This window comes from Pan troglodytes, chromosome 6 (genome assembly GCF_028858775.2).
Source record: "Pan troglodytes isolate AG18354 chromosome 6, NHGRI_mPanTro3-v2.0_pri, whole genome shotgun sequence".
In the NCBI taxonomy this organism is placed as follows: Eukaryota; Metazoa; Chordata; class Mammalia; order Primates; family Hominidae; genus Pan; species Pan troglodytes.
In genome coordinates this window covers 32,331,636-32,359,228 of record NC_072404.2, presented here as the reverse complement: position 1 = coordinate 32,359,228, position 27,593 = coordinate 32,331,636, and the positions used below count along the sequence as shown (strand labels likewise).

General features: G+C 43.1%; 1 protein-coding gene and 1 long non-coding RNA gene across 2 annotated transcripts in view; one reads left to right on the top strand and one right to left on the bottom strand.

The window, feature by feature from the left end:
• The window catches only part of LOC129144532 (uncharacterized), a 43,603-nt gene that overhangs the window by 2,645 nt on the left and 13,365 nt on the right, over nt 1–27,593 (bottom strand). The window contains exons 2-4 of the long non-coding RNA XR_010158820.1: nt 24,533–24,689; nt 14,998–15,068; nt 2,450–2,669 (exon numbers count right to left, since the gene is read on the bottom strand). This is a non-coding gene — a long non-coding RNA (uncharacterized LOC129144532). The remainder of the gene's footprint in view (nt 1–2,449; nt 2,670–14,997; nt 15,069–24,532; nt 24,690–27,593) is intronic.
• LOC100613943 (uncharacterized protein KIAA0087) lies at nt 16,043–17,989 on the top strand (the record flags this gene model as incomplete). The annotated part of the gene is made up of 2 exons (XM_003318364.5): nt 16,043–16,269; nt 17,639–17,989. Coding segments are annotated over 2 exons (495 nt in total), but the record flags the coding sequence as incomplete, so codon positions are not given.

Sequence of the window (27,593 nt, the reverse complement as noted above, 5' to 3'; positions counted from 1 at the left end):
AACAGAAGCTGGGGGAAGCAGCACTCTTCTGACACCCAGAGTGGGACTGCAGTGTCATGTGGGTCTGTGTTTCAGTCTTGCTCATCTTGGCTGGGTAGCCTTGGAGCCACAATTTATCTTCCCCAAGACTCAGCTTTTCTATCTGTAAAACAGGATAGTAATACTACCTCCTTCATCAAACTATTATGAGAATTAAGGGAGCTAATGTGCATAAAACAAAGGCAATTAACATAATGTTTAGCACATAGTAAGTGCGGTGACTATTTGTAGTTTTGTAGAATGTCTGCAAATGATCTACAGGGCTCAGAAGGCTTTAAAGATGTTCTCATCTAACTCCCTCTTGTGTATCAATTACATTCCATGGGAAACTTGAATTGGTTGGCTCAGAGCAGGGATTCTGGGAGACATGTTTAGAGCACAGGGAGAGGCTAGTTTGAAAGGAGGGTTTGAAGATAACCTTGATGAAGGATTTTGAATGTCATTGTGATCAGCAAGGGAGGCAATTAAGACAAACCTTCCTTAGTGGATGTTACATGCTCCAAGCGTCAGTTTAGGACCCAAACAGATGGCCAGGCATAGACCCTGTGGATAGGAGGGAAGATGGCAGAGGTGGGAGTAGTTCTGTCGTTTTGTGGGAGGGGTGTGAAATATGTGGTCTTGGCCTGGTGAGGACGAAGAGAATAGAAGAGCTGGGAAGGAAGAGAACAGCTGAAATCTAAAGAATGCATGGATGGAGTGGAAGATGAGACAAAGGTGGGGCTGGGGGTCACTTCTCTGTTTTGAGTCTGAGCAGAATTATTTCTGTGTTTGTGTGCGCCCTGGTGGTGAAAATTTCTGCAAGGAGCTCTAGGGTCATGCTGTCTTGTTAGCTTAATAATGGTTTGATTGCACCCATCTGTGTTCCCTGGGGCAGGGTCTTTATCACCTGCATGTAGACTTACATCGCTGTGAATTCTGTACACATAGGAGGGTAATAAAAAGCAACCGAGGCTTATTTAACACTCACTGTGTGTGTGCCAGGCATTGAGGTAACTTTTTAGCTTTCATTACAACCTTAAGAGGGAGATATTATTGTTATCCCCATTTCACAGGTGAGGGAACTAAGGCACTGAGAGGTCAAGTGGTTTTTGAAAGCTTTCCACTGAGTCAAGGGGGAAGTAGCATTTGAACCCAGGCAGCAGTGTGGCTGCAGGGTCCTGGCCCTTGATTCCTGGGAAGAAATGAACACAATTTACCCAGTCTATGAGACTAAACAGGGATCTTACTGGGATTCAAACCAAGTTAGACTCCAAAGCCCAGGCTCTTTCCTTTGTGGCACACCTGACCCATTAGCAATTCAAAAACCACATTCAACCAATAAGGCAAAGGGGAAATGGGGTAAAAGTTGTCTAACGGCTCAGAGAAGCAACTTGGCAGTACTATAGGGAAGTAACATTTAGCAGATTTTCTCTTCATAGAATATAAAACTTGTATGAAAAGAGGCACTTTCAAAAATATTTTGAGATTTTTTTGCACACTAAGCTCACACTACATAGGAAAAGGACCGTCAGCATAAATATGAAGTTATTCTATTGTTAGAGGGTTGGTAGGTGGGAATGAGAGTGTTTTGAAGTATCAGTTGTATAAAGGGGATTTTTTCACATTTTCCCATACGTCCCTTCTGTATCGTTTGAGTCTTTTTAAATGATATTGTATTTGAGGATTATTTTTCTAATTTAAAAATAATTTTGAAAAATAGAGAAATAGAAACTTCAGGTACTTAGGCAGAAATAAGAAAGTCCTAGTGACCCAGTGATATAAACACATATTTACAGTTAGTGTTCTGAAAACAAGTAAATAATTCCAATGTAACTAAACTTTACACCTGTGTGTGTGTGTATGTGTGTGTGCATGGATGTCTGGATGCACATGTGTGTGCATGCCTGTGTGTGCGTGGGCGTGTGTGTGCACAGCCACACGTAGACATCTCACAGGAAGGCAGGCCGAGGTTGGATGCAGCAGGCTACTTAATTATCCCTCATTTCATTGAAGGAGGAATCTCACAGAAGCATCATAGATTCCAGGAGGCAAATCTACAAAACTTGGTAGTTACAGAAGAAATGATCCAGTATCAAGATGAGGCATTGCACCTTCAACGAGTGAGAGGAAAAAGCCAAGAAAAAGCCAGCCAACAGTTAAGCACCTGCTGCCTGTTACTGCTTCTACTCAGTGCACCTCTCAGTTCCACACATTCAGTAATGGGGCCAGCCTCACAGGCCAAGGGATGGCGAAGATGTATTCTCACATCCGTTTGTAAGAAGGGAGCTAAGCAGAGTGACACAAATCTAGTTTGCCTGGAACAATCCCAGTTGACCCCTTCAGAAGTCAGTCCTCTCCTGTCCTTTCCATCCCTCCTCTGCACTCCCTTTACCGAGGATAAGACAACACCCCTCTGGTCCCAGAAACTTACCTCTCTCCATTGCCCTGTGCAAGGTAGATGAAGTCTTACATGTAGCTCAAGCTTCAGATGAAGTCCTGGATGACGCGGAGAGGAGAAACTGAGGTCACCAGGGACCTCATAACAATGTTGAAGAAGTTAAACTCCTAGAGTGGAATAAAGCTGGGTATATGGAGAAGACATTCAACGCTCCTTTGACACCAAAACACCATGCAAATAAGCAGTCATGAGCCTGGAGTCCGAGAAAAGAAAGGAAAACACACACACGTGTACATAACTCACACACACAGAGGAACACATGCTTTTAGAATGATCAGGTGCTTAAAGAAAATAAAAGGAGAATGGACATTACCCTGTTCTTTTCTGAGAGGCAGTCACTGGAGTGGGTAAGAACCCCAGCTCCGGATTCAGACGTGCCTGAGTTTGCAACCCAGCTCAGCCACTAACTACGTAAACCTGTTTTATTAACTGTACAATGGGAATAATAAAAGCACCAGGCTCAAAGCATTGTTGTGAAGTTTTAAAGATTAATGTGATGATGCAGATAAAGTAACCACAGTAATTATTCAATAAATGTTAGCTAGTGCTGCTATTATTGTGGATACATTATGACAACATCATGATAAAGGTACATTGTGACCTTAAAAGAATATTTTACTGGAGCATTGTACATGCTGCATAAATGTTAATTGTTATTATTATTACAATTTTTAGTTCAGCCAGTGTAGCAATTTATCACTACAATGGCAAGAAATTGCTACTCTGCTTCTTGACAGTGGGTTTGCCACCTTCTGCTGTCTTCCTGGTTTTCACTCCACGTGGGAGTGAGGCGGCCGCTGAATGCCAGGGCTATGTCAAGTCTGGGATTCTTAGTGGACTTCTCCACAAACACGGTGCCTATTCGGGGAAAAAGTCTCTAGAATTCTCCTGGCCCAGCCTTGAACATCTTCCAGTAGGAACTGAGGAGAGCTTCCGATGCAAAATGAGAGGAAAAGAAGGCAGTGGGGTAATTTACCACTGAGAAGATTTCCCCTTTAGACATTTTTACAGCATCAAACTTGGTGGGGGAGGGGGTTTCTCCTGGCACAATTCTGTTTGTTTCCTAGTTTTGTGGCACGAACAGCAGCATTTCATATTGAAACATGAAGCCTCTAAAATTAGGATGGCGGCCAGAAATTTGTAATGGGTGCTTCACACCGTTCACGCTCCTGCTTCACCCTCCTGGCTCCACTCAGCCGAGGGCAGCTCCACCCTGCAAGAAACTCGCAGCTCAATTTGGAGCAAGTTTTGCTTGCTGAGGGGAGGCTGCTGTCAATGGCACCGAATGCCAGGCAAGGAAGCAGACCTGATTCCTTTCTAGCCTTCATCACCAGCTGCTTCTCCCTCGGCCTCCTCAGCCCCCAGCTGCCTGGGTTCGAATCCCAGCTCTCTGCTCATCAGGTGTGTAACCCTGGGTGATGACTCCACCTCTGTGAGCTTCCACGGCTGCAGCTGTCAGGTGAGAATAACAATGGGACTTGCATCAGACAGTCATTGGGATTAAATGAGATAAGGAATGGGAAGGCACTGAGTGTACATAGTAACCACTCCTAGGTGTCATCTCCTTCCTCCTTCCTCCTTCCTCCTCCTCCTCCCTCTTCCTCCTCATTTTTCTTCTTCTTCTTCTTTTTTTTGACAGAGCCTGGCTCTGTTGCCCAGGCTGGAGTGTAGTGGCATGATCTCAGCTCACTGCAACCTCCACCTCCCGGTTCAAGCGATTCTCCTGCCTCAGCCTCCCAAGTAGCCGGAATTACAGGCAGATGCCACCACGCCCGGCTAACTTTTAGTATTTTTTGTACAGACAGAGTTTTACCATGTTGGCTAGGCTGGTCTCGAACTCCTGTCATCCCAGGACTTTGGGAGGTCTGCCCACCTCAGCCTCCCAAAGTGCTGGGATTACAGGCATGAGCTGCCACTCCCAGCCTCTCTTCTTATTATTAAGCAGATTGGCATTTCCTGAGCACCTGCTTTGTGCCACACCCAGTGCCAGGTGCTTCACTCATGTGGTCTTGATGAATCTTCACAACCTTGAAGGGCAGGCGTTGTCATCTGCACGTATGTGCAAGGGAGCTGAGTTCCGGAGCTAAAGCCGCTTGTCTCCAGACAATCCCAGAGGGTACAACTGGGATTCCACTTTAGGCTCTCTGATTTCAAAATCTTCCTCTCCCTACCACACCCCCAACGTGGAGGCCTCACAAATAATGCCTTTCCATGGGGCTCAGGGTCTTCAGACTGTGGTCTTGGCTTGGCTGTGGGTCTTTTCCCAAGAGCACGCAGCACAGCCGAGTCTGCTCCAGGCTTCGTGGTTCCTGCTCAAGCCATTTGTGGGGCAGGATGTGAGGTGAGGGGCGCTCATGTTGCCAGCCTGGCTTATCTGCTTTGGGGCCTTCCTGGCTCAGCCTACAGGTTCGTGACTTGGCACAATTACAGTGACCACAATGAAGCCACTGGCTTTGCCCAGAAGCTACTCAGGCCAGGAGCCTGAGAGGAAACAGGATGGGAGCTGGTTTATATTTCAAGGGCTGGAGATGACGGGACCAGCCCCACCCCAGCTTCCCACCTGATTTTATCTTGTAAAAACAGCCCTTTCATTATTCTGTTGGACCTCCCATTATTTCAAGAACCAAAAACTGAAAGAAAATGATTTTTTTCTCTCTCATACCTGGCCTGCTCTCTATTGCAAATGGCAGTTCTAGGGACAGCTGTCCACCTGCTGTTTTTCACCTGTAGGGGTCAGCTGCTGGCTGGGCTACCTGGCAGCCATTCCCCCTTCTTGGTTCCCGTGTCTGGATTTTCCTCTAGAGCACCCTTTCCCCTCTCTTAACTCTTGGGCTTTGGGTGGGCACCCACCCCGGGGCTCAGGGGTGCAGCACGTGACTCAGCTCGAGCCCATCTGAGCATAGCGTTGCACTGACCACAGGACTGGTATCAGTTTATTGAGATGGAAGTCCCCTGAGATGATATCCACTCTACTGAGACAAAGAGAACTCTTTTCTAGGACTTCTCACAACTCATTTTGAATTGCTTACCATCAAGGGAAGAAATAAAGAAGTTTTTCGCTGTATTTACATCCTTTCTGGCATACCCCTGAGTATCCCTGGAGGTAGGTGTCCCCTATTTGAGAAGCATGGGCCTACAGGTAAATTCCAAACCCCTATCCACTCCATGGAAAGCTCTTTACAATTTGACATAGCCAATCTATTCAGCCCCATCTCTGGCCACAGAGTTTCTTGCCATTTCTGGAACAAGCCATGCTCTGCCATTCCCCTCGACTTTTGCACAAGCTGTTCCCCTTGCCTGGAATATCTTTCCCCTTCTATACCTAGAAAATTCTACCCATGCATCCAACTAGAACCACCTCAACTGTCTCCTCCTTAGAAGGAGGAGAATAACTTTCCAGAATTTTAGCTGCTCTCTCATTGGTTAGAACACTCATCTTGACCTTGGCTTGTCTGATTCTCTCTTCCTCACTGGACTATAAGCATGTCCTAAGCACATCTGCATCCCCAGAAGCTAACACGGAGCCTGACTAGAGGTTTATTGGATATGTGGATGAGTGGATGAAGGGACCATTGAGCTTCGACCAGCTCATGCAACTGCCACAGCATCCTGCCCCATCAGTAATAGTAAACAACATTTATCCTGGTTCCTACACAGGCATAGTTCTATTTATTAATTGCCAAATTCATAACAATTAATTTCATTGCTCATGCCTGTTAAACTCTCGAATGTTCAATAAGGACAGGTGGGCAGCTGTTCTTCCTCTGTAGTCTACCTGCTTTCTGACATCAGCCAGTGAAGGAGTCAATCCCAGTGGTGTGGCAGAATTGGGCTGGATGCTCATCCACCCCATTTCCTGTCTTTCTTGGGCACACAGCTAGACTATATTTCCCAGACTCCCTGGCTGTCAGGTGTGGCCATGTGACAGAATTCCAACCAATGGAATATGGACAAAAGTGACAAACCATTTCCAAGTCTGGGCCATGAGAACTACCCATGTGAAAACTTCTGTGCTTTCCCCAACCCCAAGCTGGAAGCCAAGGGTTCCGAGGCTCCTAAGAGGAATGGAGATTCAAAATGGAGAGAGCCTGGGTCCCTGAGTCACCATGTGGAGAGCCACTGTCAAATATCCATGCTGGACTGAGTTGTAAATGAGAAATATTTTCTATCCTTAAACTCAGTGGTGTGTGGTGCTGGCTTATATTAGCTTGTGAGAGCCAGCTGTTAAATTCTGAGGAATTTTGCAAGTCCATTGTTAAACACAGTCATTATCAAAGTTAAATTGTATAAACTTATAATTAAATGGGTTACATTTTAAGATATAATGAATATTCAAAACTCATCCCATCCTAATCATTTTATATAGTTAACTATTACATATGGCTCTTGAGGTTATTTTCATGGAAATACTATGGAATGGGAGTGTCGCAAACATTTCTTCCCAACTCTGTATTCAATAATGTCATGTTGGTAGCTTGAAATCAGCCACAGTGTCAGTATTTACACCATGGAAATTGGCAGACATTATAAACCAGGCTTTTCCCCTCCATCCCCTGAAAAAAGGCCAAACATTTACCAGTACACCATTCTAAGGTTTACCTGGTATGGAGCAAATACTCCCCTAACATACTGACTTTCTGCTTTAGTAAAAGAGAGTATAACAGATGAAATGCACCTTGGCTAAATGCAACTCGACATAAAGGAAAAGCAGCCGGAGTGCCCACAGCAGCAGCCCAGAGCCCTGGCAGATGAAGAATCATGCTGGTGCTCAACATGCCCAGGCTGAATGTGATATTGCGTGCCTGAGATCCTTGCTAATTTTCAGAGCATGAGATTATTATGACAGAGGCACAGCAGTTGTCATTGCCTGCTTTCACATGTATTGGGTGACAAGTGTAAGTAAGAGAGAATGGAAATATAGATGCTGAGTTTTAAGCCCAGCTCTTGCCTCAGAAAACTAAAACGGAGACACGCTAAGTTCCTGCCCTAAATTCTTTTGGGGAAAGGAATTTTTCCATATTTTCACTCTCAGGAAAAGCATGCATTTTGGAACAAGTCTCTAGAGTGGACCTATGCATAGCTGAGAAGCTGAGAAGGTGGGAAGCCCGTGGCCAAGGCAGGTCCCGGCTGCAGGTGTGAGGACAGCAGGCTTTGGGCCAGAGCCTGATCAACGGTGCTTGGAATTAACCAGGCCTGCACATGGCAAAATGATCCAAATAATTATCCTTTGTGGAAGCCATAATATTTCACTTAGAGGAAGGCCGTCAGATCCTTGGGCAGCTCGGCCCTCCTCCGCAGGATATAAACTGCTGAAGTAGACCCCAGAGTGCAGGGCCATTTACGAAGACACACGCAATTCACAGGACGTTTCAGTGCAGACACTGAATGAACTAATTCTGCTAATAGAGTATTTGATTTAATGGCACATTAAAGGGGAAAGGGGAATGCTGAACACATCCTTCTGCGCAGCAGCTGATGGGTTACTGTAGATATCATAAGCAAAGGAGCCAAATTCTCTCCTGCCTTCAGAACAAGCGACAGTCGCCAGAGCAGAGGCAGGTCATTTTGCAAGTCAATTTTAGTTCAGCAGCTTAGAGCAGAAATCATCGAGTTCATACAGCTCTTCTGCATAAAGTTTATAGAGACTGGTTGTTAAGACTCTGACCTACAAGTCTCTTTTCCTTTTTGTTTAAAAAAAAAAATGTTGCCAGATCATGCCAAAGTGGAATAAAATAGAAATCAGGTCACTTGATGGATCAGCACATTACTTTTCTGAGTCATTTGTTTTCCGTCTTTTGCCCTTTGGTTCCTTCTACCATTTTTGACGGTTTCCAATGTCCCAGTCTCTGTGCTAAGCTCTTCACAAGAATGTATATGTATTTACATGTATTTCATTGTTTTACCAGGAAGAAGGTGCTATTCCCAGCCTATTTTACAGACAAAGAATCTGAGGTATGGAGGGGCAGGAATGAGATTTAAACTCAGGTTTTTCTGCCTCCAGAAGCTGGCTTCTTAATTAACTCTACAAAGAATGATCCTTTCAGCCAGAAGACGGAAGGTAAGACAGATTGTGCCAAGTCCTAGAGAATCTACAAGAAGCCTACTCTAGCCATTGTGTACAATGCAAACCAGAGGAAATAGTAGCCAGATGGGGTGAGAGGTGAGCTGAGCTCATCAAACACCACCACCTCCCAAAAAAGCCCAAGCCATGGGATACTGAGGCAGGAGGATTGCTTGAGCCCAGGAGTTCAAGGCTGCAGTGAGCTGTGGTCACACCACTGCACTCCAACCTGGGCGACAAAGCAAGATCCTGTCCCCCCAAAAAATGTTTTTTAAATCCCAAGCCAGAAGCGATTTGTTTAGAGAATCAAACAAATATGTGCGTGTGCGTGTGTATACCCAATAACATATATTCAGAGCAAACCTTTTAATTTTTCGATTTCAAATTCAGTTCGGTTTTTTAAAAAGTGCTTGCCTTAAAACAACCCAATTGGAATTTTATAGAATTTTTTTTTCAATAAAATTTTACCATCTATCTTTTCTCCCCCAAAAGCCAAACCCTAGTTGTAAACAGTGGCAAATATGAGTGATTTTCATTTGTTCAGTTTGTAACTGTCCGTAGCCCCCTCCTATCTATTGTTTCACTCAGCTGCCAGGATGTTTTCTCTGAAACTGAAATCTGATCTTGGCAATCCCTTCAAAGAGTTTTCTCATAAAATAGGGGCTCACTTTTCCAGCATGACCCCCTAAACCCTCCACCATCCAGTCCAGCTCACCTCTCTCCCCATCTGCCCACTTTTCCCTCTAGCTTGCATTGCACACAATGGCTACAAGAGGCTCCTTGTAGATTCTCCAGGACTTTGTGCAATGCGCCTTCCCCATTCTTTGACTAGATAATTCAGAATCCCTGCTTCTTTTTTGAAATCAGTGCAGTGTCTGCCCCTCCAGTGAGTCATCGTGGATTCATTCTCCTTGCCCTATCTGGGTTGGAGGCTGCCTCTATCAGAAGCCTGAGCTTACTTCTATCACAGCCATGTTCCATTTTGTCACCCTGGACCATGAGGACAGGGACAATGTTCTGTGCACCATGGTATCCTCAGTGCCTGGCACAGCGACTCAGTGTTGACTGCGTGATAGAATCACCCAGAAAGTCTGACTTAGTCAGAGGCAGGGTAGGGTTGAGAACCTCTGGCCTAATCCAGGCTTGCTGACCAACTGATTGAATGAATGAAAGAATGAACACACTGAGGCACACAGCCTCGAGACCCTGGCCAGCCTCCACCACTCACTCTGCCCTGAAGTACTTAGAATTTGTTTAACAAGGCTTCTTGGTCATGCACTGGGTCAGGAGGCTGCAAATCCAGACCCAGAATGTTCACGAACTCCTTGTTGACTTTATGACTGAGAGTGAACTTCCACTTGGCCCAATACACAAAACCGGAATGATGATTCCTACCACAAGGAGAAACTTGAAAAATGCTTTCTGCAATTGGATGGCAGATGCTGTGAAATTACCAGTTCTGACTCAAAATGATCTCCCTTTTCTCCCTGATCAGCTCAGAATCAAGATGTCTGCCAGCCAAGAATACCAGAAGCCTTGGTGGCAGGAAGGAGTGCTACCACTGCCTGAGAACCACTGGTAACACCTTCCTGTGCTAAGGGCCCATCGTCCTAACACAGGCTGTGCCTCAGGCAGAAGCTTCCTCTTCCTTCCTGTATGCCCCATCTCTGAGATCACAGTAGGAGAAACCTCACCATCACAGCCAAGACCAGAATGCCAGTCATGGATCCATCCAACCTCATCCTTCCATTGCTGAGAACTGTAAGCATGGAGAGAGAGACCGCTGGCTAAGCCTGCACTCCTTTGTCCTCATTCTGAGGGGAAAAAAAGCCAGAAGTCCTAGAGAGTTTAGCTTGCAGAGCCCAATCTCACACACTATAAAATAGTTGGAGATCTCTTACATTTGAAAAATCACAGCTGCATGCTCTGCCTTCCAGCACCAGGCAGGAGAAATGAGACAAACAAGCTTTGAAAATAAATCTGACTCTCTCGCGGCTCCAGATAGCCGACAAGTGTTCGTCCATCTGCCGCAAGCGTTCACACTGTGAATTCATTGATTTGATAATACTCTCGCATAATTGATTGAGGAGAGACTGGCTTCTTGACTTGCCGCCATGTTTTCTGTCTGATGTCTTCCCAGCATTGCTCTCTGCTTTACGCATGGCGAGGAAGGAGAAACCAATGATTTTTTCCAGCACTTTTCAATGGGATACATGCATGCTATTGGTTATCCCGAAACGGTGTATTTTTCAAGTTCTTGAATGGCAGCAACTGTTAGGTGTGTGCTTCTTTCCCCCAAAATATTTCTCCCAATCTTCACAATGCCGTCTTCATCCTCTCCACCCCACTGCCCCATTGTATTTATAGGAAGTGAAAAAAAACCAGAGGTCCATTGGAGCCTAGCAGTCACCATCGCCTGACACAGAGCAATGGTAACTGCAGAATTGTCATATGAGATATTAGCCCAGGGAATAACACTGATCCTTCTCCTATCAGCAACTGCAACAACCCATCCGCCTCTCTGCAATTGTGACATTCAGATGTCACCACCATTTCATTAAATGGAATCAAAACAGCTGTGAGGATTGCCGTTTTATTTTATAGCACAAAGTCATCATAACTTACGTCACAAAGCAGCTTGCAGCTAGCAAGCACGGCTGAAATGGAAAAGCTGATTGCAAAAGGATGAACACGAAAGAGGGACAAACTGCCAAACAAACTGCTGGTGGAGCTGGGTGATAGCTGGGAGCCCCTGGCTCGCTGAAAATAACCCAGGAGCACAAGGTCACGCAGTCACCTGCAATTGCCTATTAATCAAAGATGTATCATAGGACAAGTTGAGTTTAGCATCCCATGAACATGCACCTAGGTGCTAAGATTCAGTTCAGCCTAAGAGAGATCACTATCTGGCCACTTCTAGGTGCAGAAGCTAAGGCAGTGTAACTTCCAGTTCCCTTTCTCCTATCTGCAATACAGCACCCAGCCCTGACTCAGTGAAAAAAACCCTCAAAACATGATTTTTAAAACTCGGGAGGCAGAGCTGGGCGCGGTGGCTCACGCCTGTAATCCCAGAACTTTGGGAGGCCGAGGCGGGCACATCACGAGGTCAGGAGATCGAGACCATCCTAACACGGTGAAACCCCGTCTCTACTAAAAATACAAAAAAATTAGCCGGGCGTGGTGGCAGGCACCTGTAGTCCCAGCTACTCGGGAGGCTGAGGCAGGAGAATGGCATGAACCCGGGAGGCAGAGCGTGCAGTGAGCCAAGATCGCGCCACTGCATTCCAGCCTGGGCGACAGAGCGAGACTCCGCCTCAAAAAAAAAAAAAAAAAAAAAAAAAACTTGGGAGGCATGCCAGCTTCCTCAACTGGACAGCATGATCAGAACCATGTGGCTAAAAGGTTAAGTCACTGACTTTCAAGTGAGGCAGAAGCTGGGTCTGCATTCTGCCTGTGCTGACGATTGTCTGTGTCACTGGGAGAACCAGTAAATCTCTACTTCCCAGTTTACTCATCTGTAAAGTGGGCTTCATAGGGTAGCAGGCCTTACCAGTGCCCTGCCCTGCCCTTCAGCCTTACCGCTGCCAACTGCATTCTTTGCCATAAGGCTTTTTCTGGGGGTCAGAGCCCATGGTGCCTGCTCACCTGGCAGGCTAGGTCCACTGGAGAATTAATGCTGCTAGGAGCAGCTCTCAACTAATGAGGATGGGAACGAATGTATAAATGTGCATGATCTATACATACCTCAGCTCCCTTGCTCCTTGCCCCTTAATTCTAAGACATAGGTTTTCTGCCAATTCCTAGATTTCCCACAGCAGGCTCAAGCTTTGGTTGGCCACAGTGGTAACGTGCTTAACAACAAACCCTGTGTTAGCTGCCTCCTCTCTTTGTCTCATTTCTCCACTCACCTTCTGGGAGTTCCTGAAATCTTCTCACCCCACATAATATTTATGTAATGTGGCTGATCAGTGCTACACTCTGACAAAGTGAGCCACTTGCTGTCCCCCAGGGTCACAACCCCACTCCTCCAAGGACAGCACAGAAAACTTCTTTATCACAAACTCCATTTTTTTCTTGACTTCTAGTATATAACTGGGACTATTTCTAGGAAAAAAAGAATCTGTGAATAAATTTTTCTCTCTTATCCTTGTAGGGTCTTATAAGGATTCAGGCATTCAAAAAAATGAGCAACTACACACCAAGGGCTTAGATTTCCTTGGTAATGATACTACTTCAAAATTAGCAGTTATTAATGGGAATGTTGAAGTCTGGAGCTTGTTAGCACATTTAGTTGGAAGAAAGGTGTTAATGAAAATAGTGTTTGCATTTATTTCTCATCAAGGCTAAATGAAACTGGGTAGAGGAGTCAGATCAAGTTCATCTTCTGGTGGAAAAACAATTCAGAGCACATACTTTCTTTAATCGAGAGACAGTCACGTAGGGATAGCAGCCAATATTGTCATTACTCCCCATCATTTTAACACCGGCTTTTGGGTCAGGGCACCTATGCAAAGGAGTATCTGTGGCCTGGCATCTTGGAGCCATTTACAGCTACACGATGCAGTCGTGGCACTTGGCAGAGGCTGCCATTTTCTAGACGGCAGTACCAGCATCAACTCCCTTGTGTGAAGCCGATTCTTCTCTGAGGGTCTATAATCTTTGGGAAGTCTGGTGATTCTGAAGTATGTCTCAGGGTGACACTTGTTTCCCTTTTCCCCTCTTTTTAATCAGTTCAAAGTCAGACCCGTTTCAATGCTGATGGGCCAGCACCATCCTTGGGGAGTACTCATGATCCCTTTTCTGTTCATTTAAGGGATTTAGGAATGCTTGGTAGACAGCCTCTTATTGGAACCAATGAGTCCTGTGTGAAGTTTAAGGGATGCTGACAAACCTGCTCTGGGCTGTCAGAGGATTTCTTCCTCTAGTGTCCTGGACAGTCTCATAACTTGTCCATGGAAAGGGCTGCTTCAGAAAATTGCATTCTTTATGGTGGCAATTCAGTTTCACATCTGAGTCCTTGACAGTAAAAGCTATTTAAATTTAAAAGCATATTTTGATATAAAGTCTATGGAAACCCCCCTCTCTCCCGGTTTGTTTGGATACTCTTACCAAACAGAGACCTTGGGGCTGGCTGCTTCATGCCTATTTCGTTTTCCCATTCAATCCATTTTCACTGAAAAGGAGACATAAGCAGTGAAGCCAATATAGTTTTATTGGATCCAATGCACTGCCACTAAAACAAATATATGTACACTCTGGCCAATACACTTTTATTAAAACAAATAGAATTTAATTCAAACCAGCATTCAATACGTTTTCTCAAAGCAATGAAATTAAGCTGTACCAGTACTTCTACTCAATATGTTTTCCCAATCAAATCCATTTGAACAAAGTGAAATATATTTATCATAGATAGCACATTTTTATTAAAAACAAATTCACTGAAACCAAGTTTCCCTTTGAACTGATAGATAGAAATTCTAACTAATTGCACAATTAGATCATAGAAACGGATGTATTTTTACTTTAGCAAAAAGCATTTCTGTTCAGGTCCACTTTAAAACATACTAATGAATAATAAAAGTTGCTCCAACAATGTCTTTAATGGAATATTCTGTCCAAGGTATGTCCTTTGAGGTTGAAGCACAGTCTAAAAAATTTTTTTTAATGTAGGGAAAAGAATAGTGCTGGAATAGAATTACAATAACTTCAGATATTTAATGACTAAATATTTATCCTACCTATGTGTACTTAAAAGTGATGTTGTTGGATGTGTACAAATGAATTAAAGACATGCTTGGGGGTGTTTTTTAGTTGCATTTGCTACTATACCACATTAGCCAGAAAAAACTTTCCTTGTCATTGATGAAAAACACTCTCTCTTCTTACCTGTCTGAGGTTAACTTGGGATTGCCATGCATAGAGAGAACTTAATGGTATGGGAGGTCATTTATTTGTGTGGCTCTTTGGAGGGAATTTCAGTTTTGGTGCCTAGATTACAAACCATATTCAAGTCTTCTGAAGAACCATGGAAAAGGAGAACAACTTACAAATGACACACACCTTTTGGGAGGCAACAAACTCCCTACAAGCAAGAGTATCCAAATAACGTCCCACCTCTCTGCAGGGCCACTAATGCTCCCGGCACAGGGCAGACCTCCAAGTAGAGAAGCATCTCTGGAGAAATTAGAGCCTCCCCACAAGGAATATGAGGGCTCCGATCAGTGGCCACGAGGAACCCCTCCCTGCTGCCTCCACAGTGGCCCCACACTCTGTCTTCTCTCCTCCCATCTTACCCCAAGGCTGCAGGACTTTGGGATAGAAATCTTCTCCCCTAAGCAGCCCAGAGAATGCTCCTTAACCCAAGACGGTGGGTTCTCAGTACTACTTCCTCCTTCCTGCCTGGAAAGTGCAAAAGTATAGATATGCCCACAATTCACTGGGCAAATAATGTACTGACCTCCGGGGGATCCTGGCCTTGAATGGACTAGATCTGCCTTCTCTGAAACACAACTGGTCATGGAGGGTACCCTGCGAACAGATGTTCATCACAGAATTATTTAAAAAGATGAAATGTTAGAAACCCAAATATCTAGCATCCAGGGGATTGGTTAAACATATTGTAATAATATCTTCCTGATGTATTCTACAATATTAATATCAATACAGTATCATAAGCATTCAGTGTCATTGTAGAGGTATGTAATTGAATGGGAAATATTCATAGTACATTATCAAATAAAAACGTTTAAAAGATATAGTATAGTAATTTCTTATCTTTGCAAAATAGATATGCATATCTATGCATAAACAAAAACATGGGAAGATGACACTAAAATGTTAATAGTGGTGAGTGATAGATGATAGATTTCTCTCTCTCTCTCTCCCCCTCTCTCTTTGAAGCTGTATTTTACAAATTTCCTGCAATTCACATGTATTACTTTTGATATAAGCAAAAATTATTTTAAAAGTGGTTATTTTTTAAAATATGGCATTAAGTCCAATTTAAAAGGTAGTGAGCAAATGTTGGGTAGGCTTCTGTAGTCTTAATTCTGGTATCCTTTCAGAGAGGGTCAGTACTCCACGTCTCATTCTTTGTTCTTTTGCAAAACTTTATTTGAAGGCTTTCATCAACTGGTCATTCGACATGCACTTAAACAGGAACCCAGGTAATAAATTCTGCCTTGAGTTTGTTCCAGGAAGCAGTGCGGCTTGACACAAAGGATGTGCATGCTTTATGTTGTCAGATGATATAAACTGTGTTGCCCCAGATTCTGCCTTTTGCCTTAGCTCAGAGCCACCTGGCTGTTTTAATCATCTCATCTCAGATGCCTGGCAACATCTAATTCCTCAGCTCCTTTTCAGTAATTTCAGTTCTATTTTCTTACTCTATCATTCTGGTGTTTTCATTGCATTTTCTTATAAAAGAGATCCGGATTTATTTTGGAAATAGATTTGAATGACGAAAACATCCCATAGAAGCAAATCCCAAACAAATATAAATATTTGACCATGATTATGCAAAGAAAGCTCCTGCTTCCTCCTCTGTGTCACGGAGACCCTCGGGAGGAACTCCAGGGAGAATGGAAGCTTGGGAGTCATCCCAACCCTTGCTCAGGTGCGAAATCCCCTGCCCTCCGCCTGGCACTGATAGGGACGGATCAGTTTCTCTGCCTGGAGAGGCAGCCTCCTGTGACCTGGATACATTGGAGCCTGAACACGGGAACAGAAGGTATCCTCCCTCCTTCCTTAGTGGTCTCCGGGTGCCCTTCCGGGGAGTATTGGCTCTTCTGGGCTTCTTCATGCACATGATTCCTAGTCATGGCTTCAGCCCCTTTAGTTCACTGGGTCCTTATTCCGTGTTTTCCTGTGCCCAGCTGTGAGGCTAGAAAACGGAGATGAGAAGGAAGAAGGGGACAGGGATGGTGTGGTGGTTGGTAGAAGAGAAAGAAAGATACAGACAGACAGACAGAGAAACAAAACAGACCCTCAGACACTGAACGTGTTTAATTAAACCGACTTTATCCAGTTGCAGTTGAAACCAGGGTGGAAATAATTGATATTCCTTGTATTGTTTTAGGTGAAAATGGTAGAAATAAATGGAACTGTCAAGGTTGTAAACCTTCCCATCTTCATTATAAATAAAGAATTAAGAAATGAACAGTAGTAAACAGATAGGGGTTCCAAGATGTCTTTTTCTTCCCCCAAGGCAATGTCCCCATGGAACTTAGCATCAAGACACCCTGTTTTCTGTCCTGACGGTTACTCCATTTTCTCCTCCCTTGAAAAGGGTTGCCCAGAGCACCCCCAACCCACTCCAAGGCCAGGCCTCTCCCAGCCTGAACTTCTTCATAGACCTGTTATCGTCCCTCACTCACCTTCAAAGCCTCCCACTCACCAGTTCTTCCTAGTCCTGGGAAAATTCCTTCTCCAGAAGCTGCCTGTGCATTCACCAATCTAGCCCCCTTAATGACCCTTTGAGGCAAACACTTTATCCCCATTTCACAGAGGTGGAAACTACTCAACCCAGGTCACACAGCTCCAGCTCAGTGATAGAGCTAAGGTTCAGGCCACTCAGCTGACTCCAGTACTGTGTGCCACCCTGCTCCTCACTGCTTTCCTCTGAAATCTCAGGGATTGTCTGGCTCAATGTGTACCTGGGGAAGATGAGAAAACTGAGGCCTAGAGAGGTGAAATGGCTTGCCCAAGACCCCTCCAAATATCCCACCTATCCTTGGCCCCTTTCCACTCCACCATGCAGCATAGCTCATTATATTCAAATACTTTAGCTAATATGTTCAGATGCTAAAAACCTGCCCCTAAACTTACTGCAACCATTTTCCAAGAGAAAGCAGCTTAGTTTCAACCTCTTTCCACATCCTTTTTAAAAATCAGAAGTCTCTAATACAGCTGTGATTTTTTCATCTCCTGTCATTCCCTCTCTCTGCCCTCAGATGGGGTGCCAATGTGTGACAACATGGCTCTAAAATGGGCCAGCAGGAGGGGGAAAAGGGTTGGAAAAGACAGAAAGAGAACAAGCTCTCTCTCTTGCTCACTCTCACTCTCTCTTTCTCTTCCTTTCCACCCCGTGGTCCTCCGAGGGTCTCTGGGAATCCAATCTCAGTCTGTTGGGCTTACAAAGTGACCAAAGTCAAATGCTGGTCTGTGAGAGAAAGAGGAGACAGACACATCGGGGGACCGAGAAGTACTCTGAAGCACCCCGCTCACCATGGTATGGGGAAGAATTTGGCCGCATCCCTGCCAACTGCTGCTTCTCTTGGACTGGGAAAGGGTCAGTTGCTTGTTTCTATCAGATTCATGGACACCACCAAGAAAAGAGGCCAGTTTGAGGCATTTAATATTTGTTGAAACACAGAGGTTTAACTGATCATTGAGGTACACAGGGTGATAGGAAGAGTATGAACTTGAGAATCTGATGGATTTTGTTTAAAGTTAGGACTAGGCTACTGACTACCCACCCTGCTAATTGTCTTGGGGAAGTTATTTAACCTCTCTGAACCTCAGCTTCTCATCCACAAAATAGGACACTAGCACACAGTGGGCTATCTATATATATTTATTGAATTGAAATGGGAGTATTCAAAATTATTTGGGTTGCTGGCTTAAAATAAGCAGAATAATTCAATTCCTGTTCATCTGGAATCTAATTGTCCATTTTGGAGTTTCAAATGTAACAAAGATCCTAATGACCTAATATTATTGGGGTAATCCTAAAATTTATTAGGTGATCTGCAAGTTCCATGATGATTGTATACTGGAGGAAATGCACAAGCACACAGACCTTCCTAAGAGTAAAAGACTGATGTGAATTTGCAGCACTACTTAATTATAAGTAATTGTTGCATGAACACACACACAAACACACACCCACAGAACTCACACTATAAGATAGGAGGGGCAAATAATGACATTTGACAAAAATGAGCTCTTGCAGAGCTCAACGAGTCTAAGTTTCCTCCCTAATATCTTAACAGGCTACGGTATACACAGGTTTTTAAGTAATGTACTTGTTATCCAAACACTAGCAGACATTTAACTGGAATCCAGGAGCATTTTGTCAAGAAGGAAAAGAACTAACCAAAGAAAAAGAAAAGTAGAGAGTTTCCCAGCTGTTTTACCACATCACAACTTCAAAAAAACCAAGCCTGTCCTTGCCTTGTCCCTGATGGCTCTGCCAGCAGAGTGAATGAATTGGAGCAGATTTAGGTTTTAAAATGCCTCCTAATATCATTTGGGCAAATTAGCTTACATGGCTGGACATTGTGCTCCCAGCCACAGAGAATGTTCTTTTCCTGTTGGAAGCTCTGACAGCCACTGCCACGGTGAAATATCAGGAGCCTCCTAACATTTTTCTTGATTTCTTTAAGAGTGAACATTAGACATATTAAAAACAACAACCCAATCATTAAGCCCTGTGAGGTTTTCCTAGGAGCCAGCTCTATCGCTTTAATCAGATTATGGACAACTCATTCTCATCCCAGCCATTTATCTTCTTTGTTTACACACACACCAAGTGGCATTCTTCTTAGCATCAAAAAATAGTAATCAAAATTGAGAACAACAAAAGACCTTTCATTATTTACAGTGTTAAGTAACATCTATTTGCCTTCATTAGTTTCTAAACAACGAAGTACACTGGTTCTGATTAAAGCTGGCATGTGTTAATTATATCCGAGGTCTGGGATTGTTTTGTCTACAATAAAGGATTGCTGAAAGCTGAAATTTGAGGCGCCCAGGCCCCAGAAGTCACCTGCCTCTATGTGTTTCCTCAGTGAGAGTTTCCAGCCTGAGAATGGCAGAAGCGGATGTGAGCTTGTCACAGAAAGTTTTTTTTTCCTTTGTTTTGTTTTGTTTGGTTTTTAAGCCCTCGGTTTTATTGCCCATTTTATGGGCTGGAGTTAAATGGCAGTACAATGCAGTTTGCTCTCTTACTGCTCAGCACTAACAGCCATGATGAGCCATAATTAGAAGTAAAACCACCACATAAATAACATGGTAGAAAAATTGCCACAGTGAGAAGCCAGACTTTGGCGACGGGAAACTTCAGCGGGTCCTGAGTATCCATCATACTTAAGGGGCACCGCGTATTTTAGCCCATATTTGTCTTACTAAAGCCAAAATGGGAGCCATTTAGACTTTCGAACAAGCTTTTAAAAATACAGAACGTAGGCTTAAACAGACTGTCTGCTGCTAAGTGTGATGAAGAAACCTGTCACCTGGAGGCCACGACAGCTGGATGGGCTGGGAGGGAGAGCCCTGGGAGCCCAGGGGTGAGGAAGGGAAGATAAACAGGAGAGGAAGAGGAGGCCTGGACTCTCCACAACAGCAAGGTGTAGACATTTCACTGCAAAGCCTAAGAGTCTGCACACCGTTGAGCACAGCAGCTTAGACTTCCGCCGGGGAACGTGTGAGGCTGGGACGCCTTGCAGATTTTGCTTTCATGACCTGTACTCAGCGATGAAGTGGGAGCAGGTAGACTAGTTTTTTTTTTTCTTTAATGGAGTCTCATTCTGTCGCCCAGGCTGGAGTGCAGTGGCGTGATCTCGGTTCACTGCAACCTCTGCCACCCATGTTCAAGCGATTCTCCTGCCTCAGCCCCCTGAGTAGCTGGGATTACAGGTGCCTGCCACTGCGTCTGGCTAATTTTTGTATTTTTAGTAGAGATGGGGTTTCACCATCTTGGCCAGGCTGGTCTTGAACTCCTGACCTTGTGGTCCACCCGCCTCGGCCTCCCAAAATGCTGGGATTACATGCATGAGCCACGCGCCCAGCCTAGACTAGCATTTTTGAGTACCCACTATCTCCTTGGCATTTTACTTCAATTTTAATTCTCATAACAGCCTTAGGACGCCAATGAAAAGGAAGAGAAAATAAATTGTGTTCTGTGCCTGAAAATGGCCTTAAAGAAACAAGGACCAACAGCTGGAGCAGAGTGGGGCTGCCCATACACAAAGAGACAACAAGTAGGAATTAAGATAAGGCATATCACGTGGATGCCATAGAACTATCACAGCAATTTCTTTTTTCCCCAAGTCAGCCTCTCTTGTACAGGGGATTAGAAAACAAACCCAAGAGAATAAACTTGAAATGGAAGGAACGTGCTTTGTAGTCGAGTGTTTTTCAAAGCCTGCATCATTTTAAAAACTGATTTAAGTATATTCATTTGCTTTCTAAAATAAGTCATATGTATGTTTCTACTGATCAGCCAGAATAGTTAAGGTCTGATCTTCATATGGAATGAAAGGGGACATTCTTTGGATATTCTGGAAGTCCACACGTGTTCTTTACAGAGTTTGGTTTGCTTTCTCCGTTTCTTCCTTCCTTTGCAAAATCAAACAAACAGGAATAAAAACCAAACCAAAACAAAATTAATGAAAACCCCTGTGTTGAGGACTTTGTTTTGTTTTAAATGTGTCTGGTATTAAGCAGTATGTTTAGTGAAATGACTTTAAACTTAAGTAGGAAATACAGCTCCATTTCACACGTGGATTTTGTCTGCATTTACATCTCTGCAGGCCTCACAAGCCGTGACACCAGACATTTTTTTAATTAAGATATGAAGTGCTCATTTTTTTTTTTGTGGACCTGCTGTATCCTAACAAATTTACTACACGTCTCAGAAAACACATAGCTTTGCCAAAGTTGGTGAGTAGCCCAGCATGGTTTATCTCCAGCCCACAGCTCTTTCCCTGAATTCAATACTGCAGGCACAATTTAATGCAAACCCAATTTATGACTTAATGCTCTAGGGACCGTAGTGGGAGATTGTTACATTATTCTTTTCTAATCCTATTTGTGTTTTAATTTGCTAAATCTGTAATGAGGTGCATGCCTTGAATATTCAAGATCTTTCACATTGCTTTTGACTTTGTTTAATATAATAGATTTTACAGTTTGCATTAAATACCCAGGTGCTTCGGTCAGTATTATCTCTTTATTTTCTCAACTAGAGTGAATAAAATTACATGATGAAAGTAACTGTGTGCATGTTTCCTTGTTTATTGTAATGGTTTATTTCCTATTATAATTCTTGATTCAAATTATGTCTAGTTCTCCAAAAGTCAATTCTCCATGGACTCTTACTTCCCCTTTCCAAACAATTGTTAGCTTCCAAAGAGAATGGAGTCTTGGCTGACAACTGATTAGTTAAATAATAATAAAACAAGTTTTCTAGTCTCATTTATGATACTTTAATTGCACAGAAATGGAGAAAGTGAGGAAGATAGGAAGGAAGGGAGGGAGTAATGGAGGGAGGGAGGGGAAGGGAAGGGAAGGTGCTGTGTCACTATATGCTGCTATTTGATTTCTGGTGTTGGGCTGAAATGTAGCATCCCTAATCAGAGCTGCTACATCACCCAACTCCACAGTGTGTCATTTGGTGTCCATAACTGTGTTATAGCCAATTATAGCTAAATTCTCTGTTCTGTATGCATAATCAAAGGGCGTCTGGAATGCATTTTGCTATTTTCTGAATGCTATTATTGCAGACATGTTTATTACATTCAGAAGATGGCTTTCTGAAATTACATTGGAATTGTATGACCCACCTGCCATTTACAAACAAAAGGACCTAAACATTTCTTAACAAGAAGAAAGTTCATTTAGCTCTTTCTTGGTAACTTTTCTCATGTTATTTTTTTTTCGTAGCTATATCTTTAAGACTCATTGCCCAAGCCCCTACGTATTTATAAAAATATCTAAGCTCTCCAGTTAATGTTTAATAACCCAGCAGGTCAAAAAGGGGTTGCAAACCCCTTTTTGACTCCTGTGGTGAGTGCTGGCTACAATTTTCATTGTGAATTTTTTTTTCAAACTACGAAAAAAGGGATTGTAAAATGGATCCCAAATTATAACAATTTGATAGCCCTGAAATAGTTCATTTAGGTTGCCTTTCAAAAGAAAGAATTTTCAGGTTATGTCTTTAAATTTTTTGCGGGGGTGCATTTTAAGAGGAAAGTGAGTGGTGTTAGAAAGACACATGATACCTATTTGAAAACATAGCATCTCATCATTAATTATTAAGGGAGAAGTGAAAGTGTTTCTAAACCAAATGCTTTCTTTTTCCCTTCTACTGGAGTTTACTTCTCTCATATTTTCCCCCCAAGCTTACTTTATTACTGGTATTTGCCTTGCAGAGCCAGGGGATATTACTACCTTTTTATTTGCTATTTTTACAGGACCCAACAAAGTGCTTTTAAAATATATAACCACTTAATTCAAGTCAAGCTTCTTCAATACTCCTTTCATTCAAGCCCTTTCTAATTTGTTTTCCTCCAGCCAGGAGCCTGCAGAAGACACTGTGATTTATGTTTTCATTTATTTATTTTATTTGGGCTTTTCATTTAAGAAAAGAAATTCTGCACAACCCCCACCACCCTCCATTCTCCCTCATCTCACTCCACCCCTGCCCCCACTTCTGTATTTGGACGATTAAGACTCTCAAGCCAGACTTCAGAGTTTTAAAGTCATGTCTTGAGAGCTTTGACCACAGACTGGATGAGGCTTGGTCTGGGCTTCTTACACCACTCCGAGTGGTATCAACCCAGTGCTTTAGATTCAGATCGTCTTGAGGGCAGCGCCTTTATCTTTGTCTTCCTTTATCACTTCACACCCTGCTCAGTAAAGAGCATCCAGTATACAGCCTCGGAGGAATTCAGCCTTTTCCCAAAGATGAAAGATGCTATGCAGTGGAGTTTAAATTCCCACAAAGAGATGATTAAAGGTGTGTGTTTGTCAACAGACAGGATCTGTTTTCCTGTACACATTAAGGTATTGTTTTTGTTTGGGAGCTGGGGGAAAGGAGGTGGAGGAAATCTCTGCATGACATGTAAGAGCTTGGGTTTGGGAGTCCAGCAGCCATGGGTAGAGTCTTGGTTCTGCTACCTCATTAGTGACTTTGAGTGAGTTACTCCTGCTCCTTACATGGATTCATCCATCCACTCATTCTGTCAGCAAATAGTTATTAGGCACCAACTGTATATCAGGCGCCGAGTGGGTAGCAGGTATGGACATAGACATGATTCCTGTCCATACTGACCTGGTGGGGTAAACAGTCAGACAAGCATTTACAAAAAAGCATGACAGGCATGAGAACAGGGGAAGCCGGGGAAGCCACGGAAGCCCTCTCCCAAAAAAGTGATATATAAGTGACATGAGATCAGTTTCCTCAAGTATAGAATAGGGGTTAATATAATGCCTGCCTCATAGAGTCCATATGAGAATAAGGAAGATAATGCACAACTAGGGCTTTGCATCGCTACCCTCATAAAGTAAAAAACTCAGGAAAAAAATCAGTAAAGCAATTATTGTCATTATTGCTAAGTACCATCCCGGGATTCCTAAAGAAATTAATATTAGAGAATCATGACATTTTACCTGCAAGAATATGCAAGCTTTACCCTGTAGCTCTAATTCTTTTTTTATAGAGAGAACTAAACAATAATACTGTCTGCAGAACATTAAATTTGAAGATAAACAAGCTAAAGTGAATAGGCACTCTCAAGTAAAAATTGCTAGCAATGGAGTCTTGGAGTAACTACTACTCTAAGGCAGAAATGGATCAAACAACTCAATTCTATCCACTTCAAGAGGACTCATTTTCTCACTAAGTCCTGGACATCCCCAGCAGAGGAATCCTTCCCCAAAGCACTCTTACCAGTGTATTAAAGGTAGTAAAACTTACTCTCATTTAAACATAGCCAAGAAGCATTTTTAAATGAATATTTATATATTTGGAATCATATTTGCTCATTGTAACTTCAGAAATGCATTCCCTCAGAAACAAACCTTGGCTCCACCTATAATCAAACAAGGGAGACCGAGGTTCATTCCAGGAAATGCAATGCCTTGGTGGATAAAGAGTGGATAATGGAATTCTCCAACATAACTCCTGAAAATAATGAGATAATCAAATGTTAATGCTCATAATCTTTGAATAACTTGCATAAATATCACAAATATTGGGGGGAAAGTACCTTAGGTGAGCTGTGGCAGAATTCCTCTTAGGGGAGAGAACTGCCTTCATCTTAGCAAATACTTAGACCATTTTGATGGCGTTTAGATGTAGTCCAAGACAGAGGTAAATTGCTCTGCATGATAACGTTGGAGGAATTTTGAGGTTCTGGGATCAGCCTGAAAAACAGATAAAGGAGAGGAGAGTTTTGACAGACAGACGAGCCGCTAGTCAGTGGTTGGGAGACATTTAGGAAGAAAGCTGACAGAGAGGTTTACATAAGCATGGGCATGTTAGAGGAACTATTATAAAAAATGATGTCCAACATTCAATTCTTGTAAAGTTGGATTTGTAAATTATTACAAATTTGTAAAGCTGGATTACTATGTACCATCTCCTACACACACATGGAATTGTTATTATAGGACTGTATACATTGCATTGAGTAGTGATTGGAGGCCCTCAAGGAAACTGGCAGTATCTTGGTGGCCACGGGGCAGAGAAACGAGAACAACCTTGGGGTCCAAGAGAAATAAGAGGTCAGCCAGAACAAGAGGTTGGAGGAAGGGACCATGAAAACATGAGCCCCTGAAAAGTCACAGAAATCATGGGCAAGGTAATGAGAGATTCATACAGCCTATGGACAAAAGAATTTGAGCCAGTCTTACCCAACCTGAGCTATATATCTATATGTAAAATATATTAAGATCTAATCCTCTTTCATTGGAATTTTTTTTTTTTTTTTTTTTTTTTTTTTTTTTTTTGAGACAAGGTCTCATTGTGTTACCCAGGCTGGAGTGCCGTGGCACGATCTTGACTCACTGCAGCCTCGACCTCCCAGGCTCAAGCCATTCTCTCACTGCAGTCTCCCAAATATCTAGAATCACAGGTGCGAACCACCATGCCCAGCTAATTTTAATTTTTTTTTTTATGCAGAGATAAGGTCTCGATGTGTTTGCCAATTCCAGGAATTTCCAATAATTCCAGGTCTCAAACTCCTGGGCTCAAGGGACCCGCCCACCCCGGCCTCCCAAATTGCTGGGATTACAGGTGTGAGCCACTACACCTAGCTGGAAATTCTTACTAAATCAAAGTAATCTGAAAATTTAAGCAGCTATTCTGGCTCAGCCCTCACTTTGGATTTTGGAGTAATTGACAAGCTGAAAAGGCAAACTGGAGCTACTTTTTCATTTTCAAAGATGCCAGCAACAGCTTATTTGCATTCTAATAGTACTGTCCCTTTAAGGAGGAGAACCCTGTCATCAATGAATGGTTGCTGATCTAATGACTAATTGATGGCAAAGAGTCTCTAATGACCAAATAGCTCATTAGGGTTGACTGAGCCAGCAGGGGTCTTTGAAAATGTTTTTTATTCCACTCTGAGGCTTTGTGAGTTTTCCTGCACACATCAGACCACTGCCCAGTTTATGAAACCTACAAATGTGAAACCACAACAAGAATGGGGTGGACCTACACTAACATAATTTGGAAGTACAAAGGCAAATATGGAACCCACATGACAGAGACATGTCACACTGCCAAAATTATATTATGGGAAGCTCCAGAGAGACATGCTGGGAACCAAATGCGTTCCCAATAGGTAACAACTTATGCCAAGAATTGAGTTGTCACCATTATAGCATGGAAATAGCTTCAGAGTGGGTAAATTCACCATTCATTCATTATTTAATAAATCAGTGTTTATTAAATACCTATTATGCATATGGCAGTATACATAAAAACTTATGTACATTATATCAATTTATACAATTGCTATGGTCATTCACATATGAGAAATGTTAGGTTCTGGGAAGTTAGGAATATTGAAAGAGTTATATAACATATGCTTTATATAGAACTGAAATCCAAGTCTCTCCCCAAAATTCCTGCCTTTCTTCTTTTCACCATGTTGTTCCCTATTAGAGTTCAACAATTCAAGCACTTTATTTTTTGGATAACATTTGTCCCTAAAGACATAAGGAAAGGCCCTTACTGTCAGCATTCATCTGAAAACAAATAGCCAATTCTGGATTTTATGGAAAAGATAACGTGAATAATTGAAATATCCAGATAAGCCCCAAGTGATGGTGATGAATTCTCACTCAGTTCTTCTTTCTAACACAGAGTCCACCCACTTCTGGGCTACTACCAGAACAGGACATCCAGTGGATGAGTTTCCTTCCTGGCATCAACACCTCCCCCCCCAACTGATGAAGCTGGACCTGGAAATGGAGCAAGAGACAAGAAGCAAACACCCTGGAAGATTGGCCCTGCGTGCAGAAGTATCTCATTAAACTTAAGACACTGATTGTAATATTTTTCTTCAGCACAAGAAACCCCACCTTACATTTAACTGAAGTTTTGTGTTGTTTTTGTTTGTTTGTTTGTTTTGGTAAGACAGGGTTATACTCTGTCGCCCAGGCTGGAGTACAGTGGGCAGGATCATGGCTCACTGCAGCCTCGACCTCCCATGCTCAAGTGATTCTCCCAGCTCAGCCTCCTGAATAGCTGGGACTACAGATGTTTGCCGCCACACCTAATATTTTTCTTTTCTTTCCTTTTTTGGAGAGAGATGGGGGTCTCCCAATGTTTCCCAGGCTGGTCTCAAACTCCTGGGCTAAAGCCATCTTCCCACCTAAAATTTTAACTGAAAACAATCATCCGGGAAGCAACCAGGGTATCCAGAGCACAGCGAAGGGATTGATTTCAAGCAAGAGGTATGTCTATAAACGTGGCCAAGATATTTATTCTCCAACTTCCACCTGCCATAGCCGAGGGCTACTCGCAGAGGCATTAATCCCCTGGTACTTTAGGCGTGGGCGCGGGCCTGCTGGTGGAGACACTTGCTGTAGGATGCTCGAGATTAGTGCCAAGAGGCTATGAACAGGGCTTTGAAAGCATCTGTTCCATCTGCTTTTTCTCTAGGAGAATGACTAGAACAGTCCCCAAGCCCACATCTGCCCATGAACATATAGAAGAGGGACATATTTCCAGCTTAGTAGTGTATAGTTGATACACGCTACCCAGTACCATGAGAGTATATAATGCTAGCATAAACATCCTGCAATATGTCAAGATATGGA